General features: G+C 57.1%; 1 protein-coding gene across 1 annotated transcript in view; it reads right to left on the reverse strand.

The window, feature by feature from the left end:
- Positions 1-10,750: 10,750 nt before the first annotated feature.
- The window catches only part of TMEM82 (transmembrane protein 82), an 8,445-nt gene continuing 6,872 nt past the window's right edge, over positions 10,751-12,323 (reverse strand). The window contains exon 6 of the mRNA XM_024125257.3: positions 10,751-11,174. Coding sequence (XP_023981025.1) covers positions 11,085-11,174 — 90 coding nt within the window. The 3' untranslated portion in view covers positions 10,751-11,084. The remainder of the gene's footprint in view (positions 11,175-12,323) is intronic.

Genomic DNA, 12,323 nt, shown 5'->3' on the forward strand with positions numbered 1-12,323 from the left:
GGCCCGGGATTCCCGCCGGGCGGAAGCGGCCCCTACCTGCCCCCGAACCTGCCCGGCCGCGCCCCGCGCCGCCCCCTCCCCGCTCCCTTTGTTCCCTCGACCACTCCTCCCTTCCCCTCGACCCAGGCCTGGAGGGTGGGAGGCCTCCTCCGCTGCGCACCTTCCTTGTCCTTTGTGAACCCAGAGTGGTCCTTCCCCTCCCCCTCCCCTAGGTCACCTGGGTTGGTGGCTCCACCAGTTTGGCCTAGGATCTCCCAAGGTCTTAAGAGTCAGGTGGATCTGGATTGAATCATGTGACCCTAGGCAGTCACTCCACCTTTCTGAGCCTCAGTTTCTTCGCCTCTGAAATGGGGGTAATGACTTGTCTGGGCCCTTAAGCCCTCTGCAGGCAGGTCCTAGAGTCTTGGGGGGACAGGCTCCTCCAGGAGGCCTGGTCGACAGGGCCCAGCTGGCAATCAGGTCACCTGGTTTGCCACCCTGGGCCCTGTATCTGACCCCCTCCCGCCTCCTGCACCCCCATCGCCCAAACGTGGAATGAGGAGGGAGAAGCCGAGGCTGGGCTCTGGGGCAGGAGATGGAGCCTGGATGGGCCGCCTGAATCCCTGGAGGCCCAGGGAACATTGCTGGGAAAAGGAATCTGGGTCTGATTCAGAGGCAAACAGATTGTTCTTTTGATTAAAGCCACAGTGGCTGAGGCCAGAGGAGCGCGGGACCCGGCGCCATCTGTGGGGAGGCCAGGCAGGGTCTGGCTCTCCTCTGTGGGCCCCAAGCTGCCGTCATGCTGGCAGGGAGGGCTCCGGGGCTGCTCTTGTGGGGCTCACACTCATGGGGGTTGCGGGGGGGGGGGAACCTGGACACCATGTCCCGTGCTCCTCCTCTTCTTCCCGCCTCCTTAAATCCCTCACCTACGTTTTGTCACCGCTCCTGTCCCCCTTGTCATCCTTTTCTCATTCGATCCTCTCAGCCACTCTACAATAACAGTAATAACAGTAGCTGCCGTTTATAGGGGCTTTCTAGCTGATGCTCGGCCTACAGACCTTTCCATTTAATCCCCGGGAGAGCCCTATGGGAAAGGGCTGGTTATCCCTGCTTCACAGACAAAGAAACTGAGGCCCAGAGAGGCTCAAGGTCACACAAGAGGCAAGTGGCAGAGCTGGATTCAAACCCAGACTGGCGGGGGCCCCCGGGCACACGCGTTGCCCTGCGGTCCCAGGGGCGGGTGCAACTGCCACCCTTCAAGATGGGAAGAGAGGTGACTCCCTCGCTTTTAGGCAGAGAGAGACTCACACCCAAGGCTGCCTGAGCCCCTGCTCCGGCACATTCTCCAGCCTGGCAAGGTCACTCCCCTCTGCAGCACTGCTCAGAGCAAGATCCCCCCAGGAGGAAGGAGGGAACCCCTGGATGCCAGCCATAGGAAGGACCCTAAGGGGGAAGTGCGATCCAGGGGTTTTCAGACACTTTCAGCCATAGAACCCGCTTTTTAATTGCTTTGTGACCCAGAAGCTTATTTAAAACAAATAAAAACGGAGTTGCCTTCCCTCTCCTCCATGATACACCCCTGAGCCACCTACCGCATCTCCAGGTGGGACAATGAGGCACCGAAGGGTTGATCCGGAGCCTTGTCTAAGGCCACAGCGATTCCACCTAGGAGCCAGGCCTCCCCACACCTATTCTGGGCCAAGACGGGCCTGGGAAGGGGGAAGGTCCAAGGGGTATGTGAGGTCCAGCTGCCGCCACTTACCGGCTGTCCGACACCCCTGGTCGCTTGTCCCACCTCTGCGCTGCTCCAGGGTGGAGAGGAGCGTCCCGGACAAGGGGCTCCCGCACCAGCCCTGGTGTCGGTGTCACCTTAGCAGGTGCCCGGCTTCCTGCAATGGAAACCCAGGAAGTGCGCTGGATGAGAGAGAACACACGCCCTTTGTCTGCCAGCTCAGAGGCCCTGCTCCCCTCCTCCTGTCCTGCCAGGCTCGAGCAGCTTTCTGCCAAGCCCCCGAGCAAGGGGTCTCAATCTTCTATTAGGGTCGTGACAGCTGAGACCCTGGGTGGCACGGAAAGGCGGGGAGAGAGGGGCAAGATCCAGGGCAGTGGGGACATTTGCTGCTGTCCAGTGTGCTGGGGAACATGGCACCTACTGCCCACAGAGCAGTCGGGCACCTACCGTGTCCTCGGCTGGCTTGCGGGACCTTAGTTCCCCGACCAGGGATTGAACCCCAGGCCCTGGCAGTGAAAGCGCTGAGTCCTAACCACTGGACCGCCAGGGAACTCCCAACAAAAATGAATATAATTACCAGCGGTGATGTGTGCTATAAAGGAACGAGCAAGGGGCTGAGACCGAATAAGGAGCGTGGGTGGGGCTAGGGCAGGCCTCTCTGGGAGGAGATGAGGAGGAGCCAGCCACAAGAGGAATAGGGGAGGGCATTCCAGGGAGAGGAAGGCAGTAGGAAAACATGGGCTTTGAGGTCAGACTTAGGCTTCACTCCTAGTGCCCTGGTGCTGGCTGTGACCTTGGACAGGTTCCTTCCCTCTCGGAGGCTGTTTCCTCACCTGTAACATGGGGCAGCTGGACTGATTGCCCTTGAATGAAGACATGAATGCTCCCCTTTGCAGAGCTGCCGGGGACAGAGGCAGGGAAAGGGCGCACCAGGGCCTGGTCCAGAGTTGGTGCCCCACCAGTGGTGGCGCTGGCTGTTCCCACATCACTGTCACCTGGTTTCTAGAGCTCTCTGCTCACAGGGTCCCTTTGCTCTGCAGCTAGATCCAAGAAAAGTGACAAGCCTGGGGAGAGTGGCGTGGAGGCGTCCTCCCCTCTGTGATTTTCCTCTGAGGCTCCCTGAGCTGCAGCCCCCAGGGAGCCGGTGACCCCAAGGTGGGGAAGCATCCCTTGGTCCAGTTGCCTTTCCCCTGGCCAGGCTCCGCCTGGGCCAGGTCAGAGCAGAACTGTCAACCCTAGCCCAGGGGTGCCCACGTGTGAAGCTGCATGAAATTATACACCCGGGTGGGGGTCGGGGGTCTACTGCTTGGCAAACAGCCTCAGAGACCCCCCCCCGGACCTCCCTGTCCTGGTTCTTCTCCTGCCCCTCCCTCCATCATTCACTCTGCCTGCTTGAAGTCAGGTCCGTCCAACACTTGTTTCCTGAGCACCTACTGTGCTAGGGGCTGGGCAGGGGTGCAGCAGTGCAGGGAAGTGGGGGCTCCCACAAACTGTAGCAGGGGCAGCTTGCAGGGGAGGTGGGCAAGCAGAGAGATGAGTAACATCAGTATCTGTGAGTGACTGCAGCTCTGTCACATGCCAGCCTGTTACCTTGGGCAAGTCACTTCTCTCTGAGCCTCAGTTTCCTCTTGTGAACCTGGGATAGCAGAACCTCCCTGTGGCTTTGTGAGGATTCGTTGGGATGAATATGGATGAAGTTTCCTGGTGCTTAGTAGGTGTTCAGGTGAGTTACTGTCCTCTTCCCATCACAGAGAGGACAGAGGTTTGGGGATATTATAGTGAGATGGACAAAAGTGCTGAAGGTAAGGAAGACTTGGTTCTGCTGGAGAATCCAAGGGACGTCATGGTTCCTGTCAGTTGGCATCACTTTCTCGGATTCTGGACAGCACCCAATTTCTCTTTGGGAAAGCTCACTCCTACTCTCAATGCCTGGCTGGAACTATGTAGAAAGAGGCACTATTTTTCCAGGGTGACAGGATGCAAGCTTGGCACCATTTATGCCAACACTTGGACCAAGACAGAGGACAGCAGGGCAAAGATGATAGAGAAGGAAACCCAAATCTATAATGGGCTTCCCTGGTGGTGCAGTGGTTAAGAATCCACCTGCCAATGCAGGGGACATGGGTTCGAGCCCTGGCTCGGGAAGATCCCACATGCTGAGGAGCCACTAAGCCCGTGTGCCACAACAACTGAGCCTGTGCTGTAGAGCCCACGAGCCACAACTACTGAGCCCGCATGCCACAACTACTGAAGCCCACGCGCCTAGAGCCCGTGCTCTGCCACGAGAGAAGCCACTGCAATGAGAAGTCCACACACCGCAACGAAGAGTAGCCTCCTCTCGCCGCAACTAGAGAAAGCCTGCATGCAGCAATGAAGACCCAATGCAGCCAAAAATAAGTAAATAAATTTATTTTTTTTTAAAAGGAGAGGGCTTCCCTGGTGGCGCAGTGGTTGAGGGTCCGCCTGCCGATGCAAGGGACATGGGTTCGTGCCCCGGTCCGGGAGGATCCCACATGCCGTGGAGCGGCTGGGCCCGTGAGCCATGGCCGCTGAGCCTGCGCGTCCAGAGCCTGTGCTCCGCAACGGGAGAGGCCACAACAGTGAGAGGCCCGCGTACCGCAAAAAAAAAAAAAAAAAAAAAAAAAGGAAAGAAAAAAAAAGAAGAGATAACTGATTACATCGCTTAGGCTGCTGGATCCAGCCATGCTTGAAGTCCTACCTCTGGATCTCTGGAGCCAATGCATTCCCTTTTTTCTTGATTTTTCTTCAACCAGTTAAAACTATTTCTGTTGCTTAAAGCAAAGTCATGAGGAATATTGGTGAGACTCCATGGGTCTGGATCATCTCTTCCTCCAAACTCTGCACCACTGTCACCACTTTTGAGAAGCCTGCCCTGATTCCTCCAGGTGTCAGGACTCATGGCAATCCTGTGGATTCATTTCAAGGCTGCTGGGTTGAACCAATATGCTTTACCCACCAAACTGGGAGCAGGGCTGTGTCTTATTATCCTCCGTGTCTCCAGCACCCAGCACAGTGCTTGGCACATAGTAGGGTCTCAGTAATTCTGACGAAATGCAGGAGTAAGAGTAGGGGGTCTTAAGTAGCTGCATATGCAAATCACATGAGAACTAGTATAAGGTAGTGAGCCGTTAAGAAGCCTGGGTTTTGGAGTCAGACCCACTTGAATTTGGATGTTGGCTCCCCCACTTATTAGCTCTGCAACCTTGAGCAAGTCACTTAATTTCTCTGAACCTTGAGTGTCCTCCGGGAAGATAGAGAAAAGATCAACTCCTTACAAGGTTGTCCTGAAGCCTGGGGGAAAATAATGCAAGAAAAATACGGAGCTCAGGCTTATAATTCCTCATGCAGCTCTTTGCGAATAAAATGCAAATGTGCTTCTTCTCTTCTTCCTCTACCTGGGGAGCAGTCTGGTGGACAAAACGGGGAGGCGGGAGACCTCTTCATTCTCTTCCTTCGCTGAGATCCATTTCTGCTTCTGCCGCCTGAGCCAGTGCCTCGTTCCCAGTCCCTCTTACTCAGCTGTGTTCATTGACCCTTCACATCAGAAGGGCTTGGCCGAGACTGAGTCGCAGTCCCTTGTGGGGAGGGGGCGATGGGGAGGGCACTAGAGGCCACAGTCAGGCTCTGGTCTAAGTGCCCTACCTCCATCATCCTGTTCAGTCCTCTCATCAAGTGGGGAAACTGAGGCCCAGAGAGAGTAACTTGCTCAGGGTCATCTCCGTTAGGAAGCTTCTTTCAAGCCCATGTAGTCTAGCTCCAAGCCCTTTTACTGAACAGGCCAAGCGTGTAGGGAAGTGTTCAAAAACCAAGCAGGGAGTAACCAAGCCACAGTTATAGCCACATGGAGTTCCCCACTCTCAGGCCCCAAGCCTGTGTCCACTTGGGTCAGGCAGGGCCCAGCCTCTAGACCTGGCCGTGACAACAACGTCTGGCTTTTAATCCCCTCCTGGTCCAGCGTCCTGAGCTGGCTCTGGCTGGACCCCCTGGTTCCCACGGCCCCCCCTCAACTAAGCACACCCGCACAGGTTTCACGGTGAGGGGCGGGACGTGTGGGGTGGCCATGGGGGGGCGTGAGTCTCAGTGGGCTGGAAAGGCCCCTCCTTGACCCAGGCCTTTAAGGTCAGAGCCCCTTCTGTGGACAGAGGAAAGGAAGTCCTGGCATCACTCACTTGGGAGGGTCCCTGAGCCTGCCCCAAGCCCTCGGCTGCTTGCCAGGGGCAGGGCCCCGTTCCCCCACCGACCCCAGGCCCCTCCTTGAGCTCCCGCTTCACCGCGAGCCTCCACCCCTGGCGGCATCTATCCAACACCTCACTGCTCTCTGGCAGTGAGGACCCCCACCCCTGAGACGCCTCCTTACTGAAGTGTAACGTGGCCCAGACCCTGCCAGGGCCCCTCGCCGGCCTCCCCACTTCTCTCTTCCGCAGAGGTGGGCTTACCGTGAAGTTAATGAAACTTACGCTCAGGCCTCTCACTTGCACGGCCCCTGTGAGGACTGGGGGGTCTCTGGGAGTTAGGAGGTGTTCTAGGAGGGAGGGGCAGCCAGGTTACACTCAGGAAACATTTCTCTTTAAGTGTTCCTGGCAAGCTGCCCACAGAGATGTCAGAAGAAGGACCCAAATCTCCAGGGTTCCAGCAGCTCGTCCTGCTTTTCTTTCTCATTCTCAATCAATATTCACTTTCATATGAATTTTGTATTCTTTTTTCTAAAGGGGACCCTTTCTTTTTTTTTTTTTTTGGCCGCACCATGCGGCACATGGGATCTTAGTTCCCTGACCAGTGATCAAACCTGCGCCCCCTGCCGTGGAAGCGCGGAGTCCTAACCATTGGACCGCCAGGGAAGTCCCTAAAGGAGACCCTTAAAATTGGATTCGCCCTGCTCTCACTCCTTACGATCCATTCTCCAAGCCGGCCAGGCCATCTCGCTACGGCAGCATGTGGTCATCACAGGCCCCGACACCCCTTCTGCGGCTCCTGATGCTCTTGGGGAAAATGCGAAAGCCCTCCCCCGTCCTGGCGATCTGGCCCCAGCCCACTTCCGTGACAGCATCTCCCGCCACTGTGCCCGTTGCCTCCTCGGCTCCAGCCACACTGACCCGACCCCTCCTCCATCCCTCAGGCCACTCAGGAGCCTTGAGACCTGCCTGGGCTTCACCACCACCCCATGTCCTGGGAACTCCCCCTCAACCTTCAGGGTTGGTTTCTGCAGCTCCTTCTTAGCGAGGTCTCTCTGAACTCCAGACCACATCACACACCTCACAACACCTGGACCCTCCACTGATGCTGACCACACCTGCTTGAGGTAACCCTGCTCTGTCCCTGGAGGCCTTCATCTCATTCACCCAGTTGTTCAGGCCCCAAATCAAAGAGTTCCCAGGATTCCTCTCTTCCTCTCGAGCCCACATCTAATTGACCAGGGAATCTTATCAATCTCTCAAAACACGTTCAGAATGCAACTACCCTGGCCCCCTCCCCGGCCACCACCCTGGTCCAAGCCCCCGTGCTCTCATCTGGGTTGTTTCAAATGCTTTCAAACTGGTTTACTGTTTCTACACTGTCTATTCTAAAAACAGCAAGGAGGGGAATCCTTTAAAAACGTAAAAGTCAGATTATGTCACCTCCATGTGCAAACCCTCCACTGGCTGCCCATCACAGGGGAATAAATTCCTAATGCTGGCTGTGGCCCTGAGAGATCTGGTCCCCGCCCACCTCTGTGACCTCATTCCTGCCACTCCATCCTCTCCGTGATGCTCCAGCCATGCTAAACTTCCTGCTGTTCCTGGATTCTCCCAGCTTGTTCCCACCTCAGGGCCTTTACCTGTGCTGTTCTCTCAGCCTGGGGTGTTCTTCCCTCAGCTTACGGCTTGGCCTGCTCCTGCAGTCCATTCAGGTCTCCTCAAAGAAGCCTTCTGTGGAAGGCAGCTTCTAAAGTGGCCCCCTGAGGACCCCCACCCTCTGCCACGCCCTCGTGTAATCCCTTTCTCTAAAGGGTGGGCTAGACTCAGCGACTTGCTTCTAACCAATAGAATGCAGCAAAAGAGTGGAATGTCGCTTTTAACACGGGGTTACAAAGACGGTGACTTCTGTCCTGCTCATCTTCTCTCTGTCTCCCTGACTTGCTCTGAGGGAAGGTGGCTGCCATGTTGTGGGCTGCCCTATGGAGAGGCCCACGTGGCAAGGAACTGAGGGAGACCCTGGCCAATAGCCAGAGAGGAACTGAGCCCCTCGGTCCACTAGCCCGTGAGAAACTGAATCCTGCCAACAGCAATGTGAGACTGGAAGTGGATCCTGCTCCAGTCGAGCCTTAAGATGACACCATAGCCTTGGGTGACACCTTGACTGTGGCCTGTGAGACTCTGAGCCAGAAGACCCAGCCAAGCTGCACCTGGATTCCCAGCCCCCAGAAAAAGTGAGACAATAAGTGTCTGTTGTTTTACGCTGCTGTTTCAGGGTCATTTTCTACATAGCTGTAGATAACAAATACACCCTCCTTCACCCCTGTCACTCTATCCCCATACCCAACTTTTTTTTTTTTTTTTTTCCAGCACCAGTTGCTACTTGTGTATCTTGCTCGTCCTCAGTATTTGGCCCAGAGCCTCGCCCCATGCAGATGTTCAGTAATAGGGGAAGGAATGCAGGACATCAAGAGGGACAACGCCATAGCTCAGAAAACCCACAGGAGGGAGGAGGAAGGCTCACCCCAATCCCAGGTGCTCCAGAGGTACCATTCCCTCTTTTTTAAATTTTATTTATTTTATTTTATTTATCTTTGGCTCATTGGGTCTTCATTGCCGCACGCGGGCTTTCTCTAGTTGCGGCGAGCGGGGGCTACTCTTCGTTGCGGTGCGCGGGCTTCTCATTGCGGTGGCTTCTCTTGTTGGGGAGCACGGGCTCTAAGTGCGTGGGCTTCAGTAGTTGTGGCACACGGGCTCAGTAGTTGTGGCTCGCGGGCTCTAGAGCGGAGGCTCAGCAGTTGTGGCGCACAGGCTTAGTTGCTCCGTGGCATGTGGGCTCTTCCCAGACCAGGGATCGAACCCGTGTCCCCTGCATTGGCAGGCGGATTCTTAACCACTGCGCCACCAGGGAAGCCCCCCCATTCCCTCTTAGCAGGGACTGGGGCTCGGGTTTCCCACCTCTTCAGAAGGATGCTGTTTCGGACCCAGGATTTGGGATCTCATGGTCTGTGGCAGAACAAGTTCAGCTTCATGCCCCTGTTGCAGACCATACCTTTTCGATTTCCTCTACCCTCTGGACTTCAGGCCTAGTTCTCTTTGTTTGGTAGGGCTCACTAGAGTGCTCTAATTTTTACACCCTTGGCAGATTTTTCACAAAAATAATTTAATAGATAAGAAAAGAATACTATGCCAACCCACGTGGCCCAATTTTTGTTTGGAGAACAGTCCCTGTGCCCATAAAAAGGAAAGGACTGCCAAGTCCAATCTCCTCCCAGCCCTGTCCCCACGGGGTCCCGGGCTGTGTGGGGGGCTGGGAGGCCAGGGAACCTTCCAGCAAAAACGTCAGGCCTGAGTTGGAACCTGGTGTCCAGTCTGGCTCTGGCAAGGGGCTGGCCCTGTGCTCACCTAACTGAGCCACTTTCTCCTAGACTGGGGCAAGTTTCCTGCCCAGAGGGAACCAAGCACACTCCCAGGCAGAGGGGGGCTGGGTTCTGTATTGGGGGAGGGGCATCCACAGGCACTTCCCCCACCTCAGCTACTCTGGGGCTGAAAGGTCCCTCCTGGGGGCGGGATAGACAGCAGGGGATCAGAAGTTGGGCTCCAACTGTCTGTTGGTGGCCATTCCTGGAGGAAGGAGCTGAAACCGCCCCGACTGGCCTAGGGGCCAGCCTGTCCCTGTATCTCAGGTGCACCCAGGGTGGGGAGTGGAATCCTAGGCCAGACTCCGCTCCAAAGTGGTAGACTTTGGGTGACCATGGTGGGCTTTGCTGAGGAGTGGGACCCTTTAGAGCCTGGAATCCTTGAAGAACGTTCTCCAGGTCCCACCTCCTCCCTGGTGCCTCCCTTGCCTCTCCCAGACAACCTGACCCTCACAACCCCTTTGGAAGCCCCCCTGGCTGGCAGTCTCCTTTGCTCTGTGGGGTCCCTCCTGGGAAAGTGTCCTTGAGTTGGGGCCCTCAATCCCCATGGACACAAACTGCCTTGTGGGCTGGGTGCCTGGGCCAGGAGAACATGGGTGTGGGTAGAGAGCCTCAGGCTAACCTGAGGTGGTGGGAACAACATTCCAGAACCTACCAGGAATGGACCTGCCATATTTTTTTATGCCCACCTCTGTTAGTTTCCCTGGCCCCAATTCTTCAACAAGAAGTGGGTAGCAGGGAACACGCACAGCACTTGACCTCTGCGGGTCAGGCTACCTGATTCAAATCCTGCCTTGCCACTAACTAGCTGTGTGTCCTTGAGCAAGTTACTTAGTCTCTCTGAGCCTCGGTTTCTGAATCTAAAAAGGGATAAGAGTACCTGCCTCTTGGGGCTGATGTTAAAATGAGATGAGATAATAAAAATGCTCAGTGCAGTGCCCAACACATGGTAGTTGTTCTTCTGACAGGCTCAGAGAGGGGCAGTGGCCTACCCAAGGCCACACAGCAGGTAAGCAGAGGAGCTGGTACCCAACCTTTTTCCATATACCCTGTGGCCTTCATGAGCTGGGCCCTGCAGGGGATACAAGGCTGAAAGATCCTCGTGTCAGGGTCAGAGGCTGGGGACCAAGGGCACCAATAGAGGACTAGGCATCATACTCCCTCCAGTTGTTTCTTAGCCTAGGATGGGACAGGATGCGGGCATCATCCACCCAAGAAGCAGGTGAGTCCCAGACCACGTGCCCATCCACGCCACCGCATCCCCGTCGCGTCCTCAGCCACGTCAATATTAAATTTCTGAACCCAGGGACCCAGCTGGCCCATATCCCAGGGAGCCTGCCTCAGTCGGAGAGCTCTGTGGCCTTAGAAAAGCCTCTTCACCTCTCTGTGTGTTCATGATTCTGAGACAAATCTGAGAGAATCACCTTTATTGTTTGTGGAAAGGGCAAGGGAGGTTGATAAAGGGGGAAGCCATTCTGAGGAGACAATCTCTCCCCATCCCTCAACGCTCTGGGAAGGCAGGGCTGAGGGGCTGTATCCGTTGTCCAGCCTGAGAAAAAGAGGGTTAACCCAGCAGCCTCCATGCGTTCCCCCCGCACCCTCTGAGGGGCCCAGCCCCCAATCCTCCCCTCCCTCCTGGGGCCCCCAGTGCTTCAGGTTGGGGGCGGCCCTGCCATTTGGCCGCCAGGCGGCATCCTGGGGTCGAGGCCTCCAGGTGAGCCCAGGCGGCTCTGAGAGACCCCAGGTCCTTGCTGAGGTAAGTCAGGAGGGGGCCGTCCCCTGCGGCTGGGCAGGTGCCGAGGGCTGGGGCTGGCTTGGAGCTGACGCGGAAGGCCTCTGGGATGGAAAATCCTGAGGGCAGGCAGGGAGGAAGGGATGGAGGGCGCCACTCAATTCCCCCATCCCGCAGGGGGGCCTCAGCCTTCCGATTTTCAGGGCCTTCCTCTCGTTCGGGGGCCTCTGGGGCACTGGATAGGGTGGGGGGCGCCCGCCCCGTTCCTAGCGACCCTGGCTACCGAGGGGTCAAAAGTTAACCCCAGGTGGGAGAGGGGATTCCAGCTGCCTCCGACCCCCACCCCAAGAGAGGTCACCCCGGAAACTTGTCGAGGCTCCCAGGGCTGTCTGGAGCGGGGCTTCGGTGTCCGGGGCACGTTCAGGGAGGAGGTGCCCACCTGTATCTGGCAAAGATCAAACAGGGTGCGGGTGCCCAGCAGGCACCAGAACTCGCCCAGCAGGGAGATGAGGATGCCCAGCAGGGAGATGAGGGTGCCCAGCAGGGAGATGAGGATGCCCAGCAGGGAGATGAGGATGCCCAGCAGGGAGATGAGGATGCCCAGCAGGGAGATGAGGATGCCCAGCAGGGAGATGAGGATGCCCAGCAGGGAGATGAGGATGCCCAGCAGGGAGATGAGGATGCCCAGCAGGGAGATGAGGATGCCCAGCAGGGAGATGAGGATGCCCAGCAGGGAGATGAGGATGCCCAGCAGGGAGATGAGGATGCCCAGCAGGGAGATGAGGATGCCCAGCAGGGAGATGAGGATGCCCAGCAGGGAGATGAGGATGCCCAGCAGGGAGATGAGGGTGCCCAGCAGGGAGATGAGGACGCCCAGCAGGGAGATGAGGACGCCCAGCAGGGAGATGAGGACGCCCAGCAGGGAGATGAGGACGCCCAGCAGGGAGATGAGGACGCCCAGCAGGGAGATGAGGACGCCCAGCAGGGAGATGAGGACGCCCAGCAGGGAGATGAGGACGCCCAGCAGGGAGATGAGGACGCCCAGCAGGGAGATGAGGGTGCCCAGCAGGGAGATGAGGACGCCCAGCAGGGAGATGAGGACGCCCAGCAGGGAGATGAGGACGCCCAGCAGGGAGATGAGGACGCCCAGCAGGGAGATGAGGACGCCCAGCAGGGAGATGAGGACGCCCAGCAGGGAGATGAGGACGCCCAGCAGGGAGATGAGGACGCCCAGCAGGGAGATGAGGACGCCCAGCAGGGAGATGAGG

Source organism: Physeter macrocephalus, unplaced genomic scaffold (assembly GCF_002837175.3).
Source record: "Physeter macrocephalus isolate SW-GA unplaced genomic scaffold, ASM283717v5 random_83, whole genome shotgun sequence".
Classification (NCBI taxonomy): domain Eukaryota; kingdom Metazoa; phylum Chordata; class Mammalia; order Artiodactyla; family Physeteridae; genus Physeter; species Physeter macrocephalus.